At 40.9% G+C, this 19,191-nt stretch overlaps 1 protein-coding gene across 3 annotated transcripts in view; it reads left to right on the top strand.

Moving 5' to 3' along the window:
* Positions 1-19,191, top strand: part of MED12L (mediator complex subunit 12L) — a 167,085-nt gene that overhangs the window by 116,991 nt on the left and 30,903 nt on the right. For all 3 annotated transcript variants that reach the window (XM_035132415.2, XM_060274471.1, XM_060274472.1), the window contains 10 exons: positions 410-557; positions 1,038-1,156; positions 3,033-3,176; positions 5,318-5,481; positions 6,772-6,903; positions 9,380-9,607; positions 10,822-10,963; positions 13,281-13,401; positions 15,809-15,904; positions 18,029-18,142. In XM_035132415.2, coding sequence (XP_034988306.2) covers positions 410-557; positions 1,038-1,156; positions 3,033-3,176; positions 5,318-5,481; positions 6,772-6,903; positions 9,380-9,607; positions 10,822-10,963; positions 13,281-13,401; positions 15,809-15,904; positions 18,029-18,142 — 1,408 coding nt within the window. The remainder of the gene's footprint in view (positions 1-409; positions 558-1,037; positions 1,157-3,032; positions 3,177-5,317; positions 5,482-6,771; positions 6,904-9,379; positions 9,608-10,821; positions 10,964-13,280; positions 13,402-15,808; positions 15,905-18,028; positions 18,143-19,191) is intronic.

Raw genomic sequence — 19,191 nt, 5'->3', positions numbered from 1 at the left:
AAAAAGAGAAGTGACTTATGAAAGGAATAGAATTCAGTTAAAGTAAGGAAATGTGAAAGTAATGTGTGCATTCTGTTTGTATATGCGCCTGGGAGACCAGGATTCAAATCTCTACTCAGCCATGAGTCTCACTGGCTGACCTTGGACTCACTGGGAGACCATTGTCTCTCATCCTAACCTATATCACAGGTTTGTTGAGAGGATTAAATGGGGAGGAGGTCAACCCATTTGCTACCTTGAGGTGCTTGGAGGATAGGCAGGATATAAATGTAACAAACAAATAAATGACATTTACACACGTTACCTCGTCCTACTACATTATTCTCACAATTCTTTACTAAGAGATCACTATTTTCTGTTTCCTATCCAGCTTGCTCTTGATTTATTGTATTTTCTCTTTGATTAAAAGGATGAATCTTCAAGTCATGAATGTAACCAGCGCATGATTCTTCTTTATGGCGTTGGCAAGGAACGTGAAGAGGCAAGGCATCAATTAAAGAAGATTACCAAAGATATCTTGAAAATCCTAAATAAGAAAAGCACTACGGAAACAAGCGGTAATTATATCCGAATGCCCATTGCTGAGCTTTCATAGTCCTTTTAAAACCAGGATAGAGGGAGTTATGAGAAGTACCTTTATGAACTCTGCAGAATCATCATGTCTGAATTATCCTGTTCAAGGCAGCCAAATATTTTCTGTTGTTTTTCATGTAGCATGACACATAAACCAATTAAACTATATTTTTGGCTGTCTTTCATGACACATTAAACTACTTAAGTGTGTATTGGTGTTAATAGCCTTCTTGAACTTGCACTCATGCTGAAGCTTTAGAACCAAATTAATTTGTATACTATTTTTTAAAAACAAATATTTAGTTTAGTTCAGTCTTCTAAAAAAACAATGACGTTCTGAATATAGAATGTGTTTGCAGTTTTCCCATGCCAATGTTGCATGCAATGAAAATAGTATGTTTTTATTCTCAAATAAATCTTTGTTGGATTAGACTTTGCCGTAAACTGTGCAAAAAATGTTTTAGCTGGAGAAGAAGGGCAGAAAGTCAAAAAGAACAAACAGGAAACCTTTCCGACATTAGAGACTGTGTTTACAAAACTGCAACAGCTTTCATACTTCGATCAGCATCAAGTGACATGTCAGGTATTTTCCACTGCAGAAATTGCAATCTTTTCCATTTCTGTGTTGACGTTTCAGTCGTAATATAAAATGTGCATGAACTGGAGAAAAGTGGGGGGAAAGGAGGAAGATGGAAGAGTAGAGATTTGGGGCTCATCCATATTGTTGTTTAATGTGGATGGTACGTTTCCTGTACCTGCATTAATTATCCATTGTCCATATAAGGTTCTCTCCAACTCATCACTTTCCCACATTTTGCTGTCCCTCAGTCTAGATTTTCTCATAGTTGTTGGAGTGCCCATGGTATGATAAAAATTGGATTGAGGGAGGGGAAAGTGTGTGGTGATTTGGAGAACATCAAATGGACAAGAATTAATGGAGGTACAGGAAGCTTGGTATACACACAGTATGAATGGGCCTTTTGTGTGTTTACAGAAAATGCATACCTAAAGGGATGTGTTGCAAAGAGATTCTTCAGTCTGGCCTTGGAAGGGTGCGTGGGAGGGAGGAAGGAAGAAGGGGGAAGAAGTTCCAGGCTTACAGAGCAGCTATTAGACTATTTAGTATCTTGCTAAATCTGTAGAGAATTCAGTCTGCAATCACATATGGTTTATTTTGCCCCAGGAATGCCTCATAGAGCCCTTTAATGACAATTCATATAATCACTATGTAAACTGTGGCTAATGGTCTCCACCACATGTCTCTTTAAGTAAGATGCCACAGCTGCTATGTTTTTAAGAATGTGTTGATACATATGCTGGCCACGTGAGAAAACAGCCAGAACCAGACTTTAAAATTCCAAAGGCTCTCACAGGCAGGCAGTGAAAGCTGGAAGTTCTTGCCTGCATGTCAAATGAATTGGTAAAGAAATGCTGCATATTTGCAAGCTTTTATCAGTAGTTATTCCACTATGTTTTGGCAATCAGTGTGTAAATCAGAAATCTAGGCAGGCAATCTTTATTTCAGGATCAACTGTGTTAGTCTGTCTTGGAGCAGTGGTTTTCTTTGGGATGCGTTGCACATTAATAACTTCCTTATGTGCACTTTGAAGTGGAGGCAAGAAAGACTGGAACAATTCTAGGATTTCTTGAGGAAGACCATTAGCACTATCCTTAGCCAGCTCAAAAGTGACCTTTAGATTTTAATTAGAAATGCAAACAGTCATGCAAAGAAGTGTTCCCATTTAAGCAGGTAGCATGAAGTAGGAACCCCATTAATGAAAAGGAAAGAAGTATCCAGCCTCTTCTTGGTTGATTTCCTCGTTCTCTTACTTCCTCTGTGCTAATCTGTCACAAATTCGCAAGCTTCATTAACACTGCATTCACTAGTCGGAACAAGCAGGATCCATCAATTACCCTGATGCTCTGGCAGATGTTGTTATTGCTCCTGCTGTGTGTGTGTGGGGGGGGGGGGAAGTCCTGGAGCAGCATTCACCTGCATTCCCTCTTCACTACATCACCGGGTAGCCCCGTCAGACTGTTTTGGCAAAAATAGCAAGGGTCTTGTGACACCTTGGATTTGGTTATGGCATAGGTTTTGGTGGACTAGATGCATGAGCTGCTACTCTCAGTTGGCAGGTGTATGGATGGCAGATGTATGTAAAATTTCGGGTCCGTATCCAGTGGCTGTAACTTCACTGGTGCATGCAATCGAGTTTCCTCTCGCGTTCCTGTTCCTTCTACCCTCCAAAAGGTGGTGAGATCCTCTGGAGCAGATTTTGGGGACTCCTGGGGGAGGACAGGACTACAGAAGACTTCTTGTTGCACTTGTTGTTTGTGGCTTTAGGGAAATGATCCAAAACAACAAATCAAATAAATGTGATTGTAGGCATGATGGTATGTCAGCTGGTGCAGTGCTTTAATTTACTGGCAGTTCCATTTTTATTTATTTTTTTAAACAGATCTCCAACAATGTTCTGGAACAGATTACTAGTTTTGCTTCAGGGACATCATATCATCTTCCATTGGCTCACCACATACAGCTTATCTTTGATCTAATGGAGCCTGCTTTAAATATCCATGGGCTTATTGACTTTGCTGTTCAGGTAAATGGGACTTATTTCTTCATTTAAATTATTTCCATCCCAGCTTTTAAGAGCAGCTTCGAAGTCCGTTCACAAATAAAACAATAAAAAAAATCCAGCAATGTTCTTTAGAATTTCAGAGCAAAAAAGCCTAATAGGTTCCCCCCACCCCCACAATTGGCACCAATAATAGTAAGTGCTTTGCAGTATGTAACTAAGGTAAGGTTACCAGATTTTTTTTCAATGAATCCGTGGACACTTTTCAACTTCAATGGATTTTCTTAGGGAGAGCCAGTGTGGTGTAGTGGTTAAGAGCGCTAGACTCGTAATCTGGTGAACCGGGTTCGCTTCCCCGCTCCTCCACATGCAGTTGCTGGGTGACCTTGGGCTAGTCACACTTCTTTGACACAGAGTGTTTGTTGTGGGGGAGGAAGGGAAAGGAGAATGTTAGCTGCTTTGAGACTTCTTCGGATCTTCTTCTTCTTCTTAGGTAATTGATTTTTAAATCCGGGGACTATCCCCAGGAAACGGGGACGTCTGGTAACCTTAAACTAAGGCTATGATGTTAAACACGCTTACTGGGAAGAAAAGTCCATTGAACTTAGGTCTAAGTAAACATGCTCAATTTTAGGGTGTGTTCACGCCTGTACTTTCAAAGCATAGTAATTTGGTTTGCAAAGACTTCAGCAATAGACTACTTTAGAGTATCATTCTGTACGGTCCACACTGAAATATTACCGGTAGGAATGAACTAATGCTGCCTGAGGCAGAGAAGAAAAGTTCATGCTAAACTTCGCTTGGTCAGGTTCAAACACTACCAGTGCTTTACTTCTAGGGGAAAAAAAAGTTGCCCATACAGCATACTCTTGAATACCCCCAGAAAAAAGCACTGAACACTACAGCAATAAACCCAGTAGTTGCAGCAATAATTCACCTGCAAATATCTAGTGTGAATGCACCTAACCAGTACCTGATTTACGTATAAGCTAAACAAGCTATAGCTTAGGGCCCCACTCTCTTGGGGCCCCCCAAAAAAATTAAAGGAAAAAACACCTGGATGTACATTTCCAAAATATAATATAAAAAACAAATAAAAGAAAACCTACATACAGCAACAGTGTTTTGTGTTGTGTAGGCTCCTATGATGTAAGTAATGGGTCCCGCCTGCTAGCCTGCTCCCTAAAATATCACTGGTTTGCTCATTTCTCTATCAATTACTTTGATAAAATACGTATTTTGTTATGTGCAAATGGCTTTAGGTACCTGTTAGGTCCACAAATCACCATAAGGCACATATTCAACACAAAAAACAGCGACAATTTGTTGTTGACAAAGGACAGCTGGACATATAACGGGCCCCATTACCTTCAGTAGCTTAGGGCCTCATCAAACCTAAATCTGGCCCTGCACCTAACATAACATGATAGCGGTTCCCCCTTTTTTTGCAAGAAGTACGAGAGTCAAATATGTTCAGAAATGTCAAGTGCACATACCTGGTGCCAAGCAAGCCACAAAGGTGTCAGTCCGCATCCCTGGCTGGCAATTGTGTGGTTTAACGGAGCAGTGTAGCCATTGCTGCTTCAATAGCCCCTCTGCTTGTGATGGCCAGGCTGGAGGTGTGTCAGGCAAGAACACCCATTCACTATTTCAGCACTCAGGGCTCATCCACACTTTCAAAGCCCCATGCACAGAAAGCTTTCCGCTTGTCCCATGCTTTCTAGGCACGTGTCCCAAGCGGTTCACCACCTTCCCTGGGAAAACCTCACTCTTATGTGCTAAATCAGAGCAAACATCAAATCCATGGAAAACCCACTGTTCAGCAGTAAAGAGCAGGTTTTCATGGGCAAGTGGAAGTGTGGACAAGGCCTCTGTCTCGTTGATGTCACAGCATAGTAGCATGGTTGGCACAATTGATCTAGCAGCTCCTGTACTTGCCCATCCCCATTCCCCAAATGCCACCAGTGGTAGCTTCTGCCCGTCCACATGATGAAAATAAGTCTTGTGATTTTTCTATCTGCTTTCTATGTTTCTTCTCCTTTACAGCAGGAAGGAGGCATTGCATCATTATATCTGCCTGTAATACTTTGTCCTTTTATGTTTTTTTTGTGGCCTGGGAGGCTTATGTAACCAAGACATATATATATGTATATATTTAATTTCAGCTGCTGAATGAGCTGAGTGTGGTGGAAGCTGAGCTTCTCTTGAAGTCCTCCAGCTTGGCCGGAAGTTACACAACAGGGCTGTGTGTTTGCATCGTGGCTGTCCTGAGGCATTACCATGCTTGCCTCATTCTGAATCCAGACCAAACTGCTCAGGTTTTTGAAGGGTTTGTAGTGGTAATATTTTTCTAAGACTTCACAATGTTAATAGCTTTCTTACTTGCTAGAATCAGTGTATTCTCAGTTTGCAAACAGTGTTTAGTATTGCTTGAAAAGTCCGTGGAAAACACAAAACTTTTGTATAGCCAGGAATGCAAATGTACATTGCTGTTGCCCTTATAGCAAAGCACTTTTATATCTGAAGCACTTTTATATCTCAGGCTGTATACACATGACATTTTGTTATAGAATCAGTGAAGATAGGGAAAATTGCTTTCCGAGCAGGGTATAAATAAATAAATAAAATAATAATTCTACATAGTCCAAACACAACCTAGATCTAAGTTGTTCCTGCAAATCTAATTTCATTCAAAAAATATTAATAAATACAAGTGCATTGCAGATTGATTATGCATTACCCTGCAGTATGTTCAGGTGAAAACAGATTTGGCAGTATGCTATTGCCACTTCCTTCTTCATTCACCTGAGGCATGTCAGGGAAGAAAAGGAGTAGATAACCTAATCAAGGGGGAAGTTTTCAAACATGTATCAAATATCCACACCCAGCCTTGTGGACGACAGGATCTAGAATCAATCTAGATTGAACATAGCATGTTGAGGATAAGCATGGATGATCCCGGATTGAGAAAATCTACATTTTTGTGGTCCATATGGGTTACTGTGCATGTAGCCTCACCTTGAACTCCTTTTCTGTGAGTGCTCTGAACTCCTTCAGGAATTCAAATGTAATTAGTAAATGGACTTATACTGGGATTTGTGGGATGAATTCATGCAATTAGAATATTTTTTTTGATTACTGGCATTTGGATAATGGTGCTTCAGTTTATTTTCCTTAAAACTACACATCTTCTACTTTTTTTGGAATTGGTTTAATGCTAATAGATTCCTCTGAAGGAATCTTGAGAACTGTCGTATGAGGTCGATGAGAATTGTGTGTTAGGCATGCTCATCTCCTTCCACTTAAGTACCACAATTAGAGAGGATTAAATTAATTAAATCCCCATGCTTATAGGTAGGAAAGTCCATGGTGCATTTTTTTCTCTTTACTAAACAATCTAAAGGACTCCCAAGTGCATTGGAAAAAGAGTAATGGTTAGATAAAAGGGAAAGAAAGCTCTTTCTATAGGATGAGATGTAAACAGCATCCACTTTTAGCTTGGAAGCTCAGAATGGTGATTTAGGAACACAGAGTGTTAAACTTCTCAGCTCTGAAATATATGAAGGGACTATACCACTCTCCATCATCAACTCTGAATGCTTTTCTTCTCTTTTTACAGATTATGTGGTGTTGTCAAACACGTCGTTAATCCATCAGAATGCTCCTCCCCAGAAAGATGTATTTTAGCCTATCTCTATGATCTCTACATGTCCTGTAGCCATCTCAGAAGCAAATTTGGAGATCTTTTCAGGTTGGTAGCCACAAGCTCTTCTTTTCCAAATTTGATCTAAACATCTGGTGTATATTCATACAGTAATACACAATGATATATTAATTGCTCCTTGTATCCATTCTCTGCCTTGTATACACTCTCTGCCTTCGCCTGTTTTTATTTCTGTTCCTACAAAGCAGGTTCTAGTTTGAAAACTTGGTTCTACCCCTGGTCTCATCTAAGCAGTTATTTTTGGTAGGGCTTTCTTGTAGACATGTTTGTGTGTTACAATCTGGGGAGAACTTTTGTCCCCAAGCCTCCCATTCATTTCACTATTGATGTTTGAATGCAGTACCTTGCTCACTGCCCCATGGACTGCCTCATACAACCCCTCCCCCCCAGCCCTGAGAAAATCTGAGGCTTGACACCCCCAACAGAAATTGGAGGGTAGCGACAAGAGAAACGGTAGCCTCCCCATCTAAAATACACTGCAACATATTTCTAGAACGGAAGATCCTTGGGGAAATGAAAAAAGGTCTTAATCAGGTGCCCCTAAAGACCACAATGTAGTTGCCAGGGGAGCATCTCAGGGGAGCATGCTTTGTAATGGGGCGCCACCTCTGAAAAGACCCTCTCAATGGTAGCTGCCCACCTTCCCTCATTTGGCAGGTGCACATGAAGGAGGGAGATGCATCCCCTCTTCTTTTTCAGGTGCACTGAAATTGAAGACTTCCACTTTCCCATTTCATCCAAGCTGGGGAACTATGATTACTGGGATTAGAACAAGATCACACCTTAAACCATAGTTTGAAGTTGACTTGAGTGTTTGGGGACAAGGCTCATTCCTATCTTGTCTTAATAAGCCAAGATGTATGCATCCAAACTAGACTAAAACACTGTACAATGCAGTGTTATTAAATTATTGCAATGTTAGAAAACTATCATTTAATAATTTAGACAGATTTTCCCCAGAACCCAGGATTGTAAAATGCCCCAACCTCTTCCTAGAAACCAGGATTGGTACACTTTTAAAGAACAAATTTGTATATTAATATAAGCAATTTCAGTCTCAATTTTTTTCCTCCTCTTGAATAATTTCTGTGTTTATGCCTATCTAACATAGGGTTGGGGTCTTCAGAAAGTGTGCCCTTACTTAAATAGGTAAAAGTCTTGGTCTCCAAATGGTGATATTCCATAAATAGAAGAATTTATTTAGTAAAGCAAAGGCAGAGAATAATTTGAGAAGTACAGTATTTTATTTTTTGTTGTGCTTTATCTATTGCCTACTGCAATTCACTACTGGAAATATAAGGTTTAATCCATATTTACACTTCAAACAGCAAAAAACCTAGTGCTTTTATACTGAAGACATTTAATCTTACTGTATTTTAACTCACGTAAGAGTTAATTCACTTGACTTAATTGTATGAATTTTGGCTTCGCTGCTTTGAGGAGCTGTGCCTTTAAGTTTCCAGGAAAATCATTAGAAAAATCCCATATTATCTCTTATGAGCGATTGCAGTAGATTGGTAAGCAGAAGTGTCCAATTTCATTCTTCCTGCTATATTAAAATAGTCAGCTTTGTAATAAGCCCATGGCTTTCCACACAGAGTAAAACATTAAATATCTTAACATTTTAAAATGTCTCATGCTATAACCTAATAAAATTTATTTGAAGTTTGAGTCTTACCTATATCTTACTTCAGGCTTTTAGCCTTTCCCCTGTACAAAATGCCCCGTGCAGTTCGCATGTAAAAAGGCTGTAACTTCCTATTTAAGCGTTGCAATTTTAACTAAACTTCCCCTTTTAAAGAATCAACTGTCTCATTTTCTGTATGAATTATATCTTCAAAATCTTCCAGAACTTGTCATGAAAAAAGCCCGTTGTGATCCAGCAGCGTTTAGTGGCTCGCTTTCTTTTTAAAAAAGTACTGTGGCAACGCTCTAAATTTTCCAGTATAAACAAGTTGTCTTTCAGGAACATTCGGAGTGTTTCAGAAAATCTGTGACTGAGAAAGCACGAGGGCTGTTTTGCAAGGCAGAAGCTAACAAATTTGCTATTCCTATTTAAGAAAGAATAATGCTTGGCTGATGGAATTTGGAGTCCACTATCTGTAAGGTCTAATCCTGATTTTTAGAAAGTGTTGTTTTTACATCAAATTTAAGGTACTTAAAAGTAAAACATACAGAACAATATTAATAACAAACCAGTGTGGGACAATCAAATTTTAATCAATGACAAATTGATTCTGCGTTGCCCAGATTTTGCAGTTGCACTTCAGAATTAGGCTAATCAGTTTTTCTCCCAATGTAGCTATATATCTGACCTCTTTGGACAGCCCATTCAGGTGCTTAAAATTTGAAAGACAGTGTGCTTAGTAACCTGAGAAATATACAAAATATTGGGTAGCTATTTAATTCATATTTCAATGAACATTTGATAGGCCAAAGACACCTGAATTCTGCAAAGTGTTTGCACTTTCCTCCTTAACTCTTCCCTTTTCCTTTATTTTAGTAGTGCCTGCTCAAAAGTGAAGCAAACCATCTATAGCAATGTTCAGCCCTCAAACTCCAACTTGTTATGGGATCCAGAGTTCATGTTGGATTTTATTGAGAATCCCTCAATCCACAGCCTCAATTATTCAATGTTGGGCAAGATCTTGAGTGACAATGCACCTAGTCGCTATAGTTTTGTGTGTAATGCACTGATGAATGTCTGCATGGGCCACCAAGATACAGGCAGGTAAGGTGACATTGCAGAGACCAAGCTGCCTCTTTGAACATGACATTCCCCTCCCTCCCTCCCTGCCTTCCTTCTCTTAAAAATCTTAGTGAAAAGGAAAAAAAGTTGAGCGCTGCTCATGTTATGGGTCGTCTTGACTCACTAGTTGCAGACTAGTTAGGGTTAAGGAGCATACTGGTGGTCTTAATAGCTCAGTTGGTTAAAGTGTGCGGATGTAACGCCAAGGTTGCAGGTCCGATCCCTGTATACAACAGTTGCATATTCCTGCCTTGCAGGGGGGTTGAACTAGATCAGGCATCCCCAAATTTCGGCCCTCCAGATGTTTTGGACTACAATTCCCATCTTCCCCGACCACTGGTCCTGTTAGCTAGGGATCATGGGAGTTGTAGGCCAAAACATCTGGAGGGCCGCAGTTTGGGGATGCCTGAACTAGATAATCCTCAGGATCCCTTCCAACACTACAATTCTATGATTATATGGCTAGTGCAATATATATATATATATATATATATATATATATATATATATATATATATATATATATATATATATGAAGGGACCCAGGTGGCGCTAGGGCTTGCTGATCAGAAGGTCAGCGGTTTGAATCCCTGCAACAGGGTGAGCTCCCATTGCTCTGTCCCAGCTCCTGCCCACCTAGCAGTTCGAAAGCACATCAAAGTGCAAGTACAGTGGAACCTCGGTTTATGAACACCTCGGTTTACGAATTTTCGGTTTACGAACGCTGCGGACCCATCTGGAACGGATTAATTCCCTTTCCATTACTTTCAATGGGAAAGTTCGCTTCAGTTTATGAACGCTTCAGTTTAAGTACTCCACGGACCGTCTGGAACAGATTAATCCACTTTCCATTACTTTCAATGGGAAAGTTCGCTTCAGTTTATGAACAGACTTCCGGAACCAATTGTGTTTATAAACCGAGGTACCATTGTAGATAAATAGGGACCGCTCCGGCGGAAAGGTAAACGGCGTTTCCGTGCGCTGCTCTGGTTCACCAGAAGCAGCTTTGTCATGCTGGCCACATGACCCGGAAGCTGTCTGCGGACAAACGCCGGCTCCCTCGGCCTATAGAGCGAGAAGAGTGCCGCAACCCCAGAGTCGGACATGACTGGTCCTGATGGTCAGGGGCCCCTTTACCTTTATATTCCTTGTTGTCAGTCAATTAGCATTAATTTATATTTTCTGTTTCCTTCTAGAATCAACGACATTGCCAATTTGTGTGCAGAGTTAACCGCTTGCTGCACAGTGCTAAGCTCTGAATGGCTAGGGGTCTTGAAAGCCCTTTGCTGTTCGTCAAACCATGTCTGGGGGTTTAATGACCTTCTCTGCAGTGTGGATGTAAGTGCAGAAAATGCTTCTATCAATAGATAAGTACCTATATCTTTGCTATGGCTGGCCATCTGGAATTATCACATAACCAAGCCTTGTTTTTTTTTATTTTGTATAGCAGATGTTTTGGTAGTGGAAGCAAAGTAGAAACAATTTCAAGAAATAAAGGGGGGGGAAATATTTTGAAGAGTTATAAACTTAGTTTACAACTTAGTTATGAACAACTCATTGTATTTTTTCTTATTTCCACCTTTGTGACATTTCCACCAATGTTCATTAGAGATTCATGAATGGATCTAATAGAATGTATGCTGGCTACCTGCAACCTACCTGCAACTAGGCATCAGATTATGCCGACTAGTGGAATTTTACTATTTGATATAAAGGGGATGACAGTCACTTTTGTCCTTTATGTGACTAACACCCACATACATAAGATATTTTCTGCTCTTATACATAACCCCCAAGGAGGCTCAGAAATAATATTTGGCCCCATGGTTTTGCCTCATCACTAACATACGCAGCCCTGACATCCAATGCTAAAGTGAAGCTTCAAATTAAAAAATGGACCTTTTCTGGTATAATGGGCTTCTACATGCATACCCTTGTGTCTGCTTTTGATGCAATTTCTCATTGCCTTTCATCTTGGTTAGTTTAAGAACTGTGGTTTAAGAACCCAGGTCAGGGATGGCTAACCTGTTCCTCATCCCATCCCACCCCTCACTCCCACCCCCAAAACACCCCTACCTGCAACCTTCTATTGGAGAGAGACTTCCTCAGATGTCCTCCTCCTCCTTTACGAAGGTAACTGGGGCAGTAGGCCATGGTTCCCTGTCTTGCTACAACCTGCTGCAATGAAGCTGTTTCAGTGCAGCGAAGCGAGGAATGTGTGGACTCTCTTTGTCTCGCTATGCTGTGCTGTGCTTGCCTTAACTATTGGGACATGCTGTTTCCTTCCTCCCTATTCTTAGGTAAGGGCAATACTCTTTCATTTGTTCTCAGGGCCATCACCATGCTGCCTAATCTGATTTCACTACCTAGCAATGTCATCAGCCTTGCGTATCTTGACTAGCTGGGTTCATACAGTGGAGAAAGTATAAAATAGCACAGAAGAAACAACTCAGGATGTGTAGACACCATATACGTAAAGTTTTAAAGCACATGACAAACCCCCAAAGAATCCTGGGAACAGTAGTTTGTTAAGGGTGCTTGGAATTGTAGCTCGGTAAAGGGAAAACTGCTGTTCCCCGAATCCTTTGGGGCGCGCCATGTGCTTTAAATGTATAGTAAATTAGAGTTTCCCTTGAATAAGTTAATGCCACCTGGAATTCCATCTGTTGCAACCAACGAACTATGGTTTGCTATTCTGGTTTGGGGGGCATGTTTGCTTGGACAGAAGTAACTATATCCAATCCAAAGTTTATTGGTCAACCAAGTTCAGGTTATAGCCAAAAATAAAAAAATAAATAAAAAAAATTGAGGAAAGAAAGAAAGAAAGAAAGAAAGAAAGAGCAAACAGATTTTAACAGACAGGTGAAGGTAATAAAAACAGCATGATAAAGTCCATGCAATAAAGCACATATAATACACAGAACATGCAAAGGTAAAAGCATGCACATGCAGAGCTAACTAAAAAATGATGGTTTGGTTTGAAAGGGGAAGTGTGGAAATTGCTGAAACTCACTGAAAGAAAAAAAATGCAATATGTGCCATTTCCAGGTAGGGTTGGTAAAGATCTTTGTCTGAAACCCTGGAGAGCACCTGTCAGGAATTGCATTAGATGCAACTGATAAAATAGAGCAACGGTCTGACTCAGTATAAGGCAACTTCCTGTGTTCTATGTGAGAGGAAGATACCCACATCCCTAGGGCTCACTCACATAATCCTAAATCATGGTTTCTTCTTATGTCTGAACCAGTCCCCAGCCTTTGCCACAGACACACACACTGTCTTTTATGGATAGTCTTTTTTGTTTAATTTTCCAATGAAGAAATGAAAACAAATACAGCCAAACAGTACACACTACAATCATAATAAATCAAGGCAACATGTTTTGTACATACAAATGAGTGAAAGGGGTTGGAGTGGCTGATGGTCCAGATTCCAGAATAACCTGGTGCTCAGACATTCAAGCAAACAGATCTGTATAAAAGGGTCCAGATATCATTTCCCATCTTTCTTGTGCTTGTGGAAGGTCACCTTCTCATTTACTGCCAGCTGAGTCATATGATCATGGGAGTGGATTAACCCTTTCAGTATAGAAGACACAAACTGATTAATTAGAACTGCTTAATTAGCAACATTTTTTCCTTTTTTTCCCTTTAAGGTGAGCGACCTATCGTTCCATGATTCATTGGCTACCTTTGTTGCAATCCTCATAGCCCGGCAATGTTTTTTCCTAGAGGATGTTGTTCAGCACGTTGCACTTCCTTCTTTACTTACAGCAGGTGAGTTGTCAGGGACATCTTGAAAACCACACATTGCTCTTCAAACTGGAAGGCAAAAATGGTTCCTTGTATGGATGATAAATCATATAAAACCATTTTCTGGAATCTAGGGATTTTTCTTTTCTTTTTTAAGCATAGATAAGCAGGGTGCTCTAAACGTGTTTGGCCGATTAAGTGTGGTAGTCATGGATTTGCATAGCTGGGACTGAATTGCAGTTATGTAGGTCTAAAAGACTCTGTACATGCTAATCTTCTTATTTCACATCTTAGATGATCCATTCTTTATTTCTGCAGTCTTCATCTTTTTCCCACCCCACACTCCTTCCTTCTTTCTATCACCCCATCTTTCTTAGACTGCAATCTACACACATTTACTGTTCCACTTTGCTGGACTTACCTCTGAGTAGACATCCCTAGGATTGCACTCAAGGCGTCAAAAGCCAAGGGTGAAGCCAACAATCACCACCTTTCCCTGCATATCGAAAGGTGCTGCTTTGCCCTGCTAGATTAGGCAAAGTGGACAATAACATAATCAAAAAGCAAATCTGGAGGCCAGGAGTATCTCCTGAGCACAAGGGGACTTGTTTTTCTCACTCTTCAGTGGAAGAGCTCACCAGTAGTACAATTTTGTATAGACATCTCGTTGTCCATTGTGAGAACAGAATGCTGGGCTGAATGGGCTATTGGCTTGATCCAGCAGGTTATTCTTATGTTCAGTACTGGAGTAGTGGTAGTTTAAGATATTAAAACCAAGCAGACAGCCACCCCAAAGCCCCACAACTTCCTGGTTGTGGTGAGGGTGGAAGGACAAAAACATCTGGGATGGCTGAAACGGAAATGGGGAGCAATGGAACTATGCCAGTAAGCCACTTCCTGCTCTGTCTATAGCTTGGTGCTATTTTGTTTTTAAAGCACTTTGTTTCTTCATTGCTTGCTTGCGCTATAAATCCACATTATGACTCCAAGCCTCAGTTTTGGGGAACAGTGGGTACCACTTCTGTTGTCTTCTGCTGCTTCTGTGAACACACCGCAAGCTGAGTTGAAGGCAAATTCAGCTTTATTCTTGATGAAGCCTGGGAGCCACACAAAGCAGCAACTGGCTCCTCCAGCCAGGGCACACCTCTGACTCAGCTGTCCAGGTTTCTAACAGTTTCTCTTAAAAGGGCCACATGTTTGATGATGCATACCTTACAAACAGCCTAGGGCTCAGTTTTGGGAAGGGCTAGAGTTCATTTGGGTGGCCTGAGAGTGAGGGGCTTTGGGACCTCAGATGTTTCTTCCAAAGTCCATGGGAATGGGGTCAATGTTGTCCGTACTTCTGTAACCAAGCAATTTTTGCCAGTTTGCTACCAGACAGGTACAAGGTTCTTGTGTTAATTCACAAAGCCCTAAGCAACTTGGCCCAAAGTACTTGAAGAACCTTCTGATCCCTTATTCTCCACCTCAATTATTTATATTGTCTGTTGGAGCACTTCTGATTGTTCACCACGCCCCTGAGGTTTGGCCAGCCTCTGTTAGGGACCAAGGCTTGAGTGTGGCAGTCCCTGTACTGTGGCACTTCCTGCTACTAGAGGAATAATCCCAGTCGCCTTTTAGACGTTGCCTATAAACAGTGTTGTTTAGACAGGCCTTTGAAATTTTAATATTCTTTTATCCAAACAGTATTTATGGATTTTTTTTTTACTAACGTGTTATTTTAAGTTTTTATTGTTGTTGCAGTTTTTGCATGGTGTACACTTGTACTGTATTTTTTAAAGACAGTTTTACAAATATTTAAAATAAGTATGTAAATTATTCCTGCTGGTTTTGGTTTTCTGCCAGCATGTGGCAAAGTTATGAGCTGTAGTCATCTCCCCACACTCTGATGGCATTACATTGTTATGTTTCTGGAATTTTTGGCTTTTTCTCATCTTTGACGTTATTTGTGCTCGTCATCCAGACTGAATCTTGTCTGTTTCTACTTTTCCCCCTGACTCTTCTTGTTTTCCCACAAGTAAATCTTGATAACATTCTCTTCTTTTACTCAGTTAAGCTGCAGAAAAATCTCATGCTCACATTTTTCATATTTCTCATTTTCTTTCGCAAGCTGCCTTGTCAATACGCACCTGCTAAACAAATCCAACATTTGTGTGTGTGTGTATGTTTCAGATAAAACAATTGTTAGATAGAAAAAGTTAAGAGAGCAAAGCGGTCTTGACTAAAAGAACATTTAAATGAAAATTTGTTTGGATCGTTGTTTTGCAGAGCATTAATATTTTTCTCAGTATTTCTGTTCAAGCTATTACTTTCTGTGTTTGCTTGATAAAAGTGTTATGAATTAGATTCAAACTTCTGCTCAGATAAAATATTGGGAATCAAATGCTAGTTTCCAGTAGTATAATGATTAGTTTGCATCCTTTTCCCACAGCTTGTGGAGATCCAGATGCTGAGCCTGGGGCAAGGATGACGTGCAGGCTTCTGTTCCACCTCTTTCAAACACCTGAGGTTTCCCTGCTGCCTACTGGTAAATACTTCAAATCTATTTCCAGACCTTCTGTCTTGCCTTTGCGTTCCAGTTTCTCAGAGGAATTTTATAATGCTGACTCCGAAGGTTCACTTGGCAAAGGAGAAAGGGAGGTTATTTTTATGTCTTTGTTTTGATTATGTATTTTGTGGTTTTTGTAATTGTAATTCTGTGCTGTGAACCGCCCCGAGATCTATGGGTAAAGGGCAGGTGGCGCTGTGTAAACCCACTGAACCTCTTGGGCTTGCCAATCAGAAGGTTGGCGGTTCGAATCCCTACCACGGGGTGAGCTTCCATTGCTCTGTCCCAGCTCCTGCCAATGCAGCAGTTCGAAAGCACACCAGTGTAAGTAGGTAAATAGGTACCACTGCAGCAGGAAGGTAAACGGCATTTCCGTGCACTCTGGTTTCTGTCATGGTGTTCTGTTGTGCCCATAAGTGGTTTAGTCATGCTGGCCACATGACCTGGAAAGCTGTCTGTGGACAGCTCCCTCAACCTGAAAGCAAGATGAGCGTCTCAACCTCATAGTCACCTTTTACTGGACTTAATTGTCCAGGGATCCTTTAAGTTTACCTTTTTACAAATTTAACAACAACATCATCAACAACAATGTTCTATTTGAAGTAGGGCCACTGAAATTAGTGAACCTAAGTCTGAGTATACACAATACGCTTAAAGCTCATTCTTTCCATCAAAGAATTCTGGGCACTGTTGCTTATCCATTTTTGAGGGGGGAATGAGCTTTGAATGTGTTTTAAACATGTAGTGTGTATACAGAATAAATTAGTCATGTTTATTCACTTCAGGGGGGTTTCTGTGAGTTGGAATAGCACTGGATAAAATCCTATTTAAATTGACATTGCTGAGACACAGACCTATAGCCTTAAACAGCCATTTTGTTCAAAGGACCACCTGGTATGTTGTTTTGGAAGCATATTTCTGCTTTTTCTTTCTAACTCTCTGATGTGTAGCCCCTTTTAGCCCTTAAGTCCTTTTTATAGGGGCGTTCTGAAAAGATGGTGAGAGAGTTCTGAGGTGAGTTGGTTGAAGAGATTCAAGAACAGAGTGTTAGGCTGTGTACACGCTTGGATTTGAAGCAATCAGGCTTCGTTTCTTCACAAAGCACATACATACATAGCTCTTAACATACATACCTTCACATGATAGCATTGCCAAAAAGGAGAGTTGCTATCCATGCTGTCGTTACATACAGGTGGCTGTGTTTCATGAAGCAATATGCATTGACGTATTCCACTCAGCGTATTCACGCATGCTAAGCACTGGTGGTGGCCGTGTTGTGTGTACATCACCCCAAAAATGTGCCTGCATCCCACACGGAATGCACATTATTACACTGTGTGTACATGCCCTTAAAGATTTGAGAGAGGAAAAAGAAACCGTGAAGATGACAGTGATTGTGAATGAAAATAACAGCAGAGCAGTATTTTTAGCCCTCACACAGCCTGTGAGTGACAGATCAGGATTCTGTGGCAGCAGCCAGGCCTCTAATTGATCACCCCAACGATAGCTAATTTATTTGATTTCATCCCATCCTATTTGTTGTTTAGACACTAATTTTTAACAGTATACTTAGCTGAATTGTTCTTCCTTCCTTCCCTTCTTCTTCCTCCTCGTTAAATGAATCATAGTTTGTACTATTCAATTAAGTTCCCCACTGCCTTCCCCCTTGCATCCATTCAGGGAAACTGGATGAAATGTTCACACTGCAGTTTAAATCCCAGTGCCCTCTAGAAGATAAGGGGGAGGGGTGCGCGCACACACACTTAACTTTAAAAAACTGTGTTATATCACAAAATCATGCTTCATGAGCCACACACTGGGTATTTCAGAATGTATATGGAAACTAAATCGATACATTCCATTGACAGTGTTTGAATATTGAATATGCACTTGTGTGATGTGGCCTTGGGCAGGCACGTGTGTACATTGGGCCATTTGTTTTAAGACTTGTAGTATTGATAGTATTGACATCCTTGCACTTGCACCACAAAATAGGTCCACCGCAGTGTTTAGAAGCCTAGTATAAAATTAGGTGGGGAGAATAAAGCCAAGTTCACTAAAAACAATGACAATTAAGAAAGGGCTTGTTCTTTTTCCCCGCAGGGAAATCTTTCCCAGGAATTCGATCGTCTTGTGATCGTCACCTCTTAACTGCTGCTCACAACAGCATAGAAGTGGGTGCTGTGTTTGCTGTGCTGAAAGCAATACTGATGCTCGGTAAGATCACATTTAATGTTCTTCATTTCATGGTTAAGGCTGCAGCCCCATACCAAGTTTCCTAGGAGAAAGTACCATTGAATTTGTGGGACTCTTACTTGTGAGTAGACACACACACACACACACACATTTTGATTTTGATTTTGTAACATTGTCTAGAGCAGGCATCCCCAAACTGCGGCCCTCCAGATGTTTTGGCCTACAACTCCCACGATCCCTAGCTAACAGGACCAGTGGTCAGGGAAGATGGGAATTGTAGTACAAAACATCTGGAGGGCCGAAGTTTGGGGGTGCCTGGTCTAGAGCATGGGTCTGTCCATTCCCCTCAGATGTTGAACTCGCATCAGTCCCACCCAACATGACCAGTGATCAGGGAAGATGGAAGGGACCAGAAGTGCCCCACCCCTGAGCTACAGTTACCATGTATCTTAAAATCTGATGTTTTAAGGATTAATCATACAATAGATGAGGCATTTGTATTAAAATTTTCTGTTTCCTGCTACCCAGTGGGTCTAAAAATTCAGCTTTAGCAGGATTGCTTAGAATCAAAGAATCATCAAAGTTGGGATGCTCATCCAGTCCAGCCCCCTGCAATGCAGGAATCTCAGCTAAAGCATCCATGATAGATGGTCATCCAACTTCTGCTTAAAAACCTCCAGGGAAGGAGAGTCCACCACCTCTTGTGAGAGTCTGTTCCACTGCCGAACAGCTCTGACTTTCAGAAAGTTTTTTTCTGAATGTTTAGTTGGAATCTCCGTTCTTGTAACTTGAAGCTGTTGCCTTGAGTCCCACCCTCCAGAGCAGGAGAAAACAAGCATGCTCCCTCTTCCATGTGACAGCCCTTAAGATATTTGAAGGTGGCTATCGTATCTCCTCTCAGTCTCCCCTTTTTCCAGGCTAAACATACCCAGCTCCTTCAAGCTCTCCTTGTGAGGCTTAGCTTCCAGACCCTTCATCATCTTGGTTGCTCTCCTCTGCACACATTCCAGCTTGTCAACATCCTTCTTGTGGCACTTGCCCAGGTTGTTTTTGATAGTTAAACAGTAATA

Source organism: Zootoca vivipara, chromosome 5 (genome assembly GCF_963506605.1).
Source record: "Zootoca vivipara chromosome 5, rZooViv1.1, whole genome shotgun sequence".
NCBI lineage: Eukaryota > Metazoa > Chordata > Lepidosauria > Squamata > Lacertidae > Zootoca > Zootoca vivipara.
Note: the sequence above shows the minus strand (reverse complement) of the source record. Positions and strands in the feature narration are given on the sequence as shown.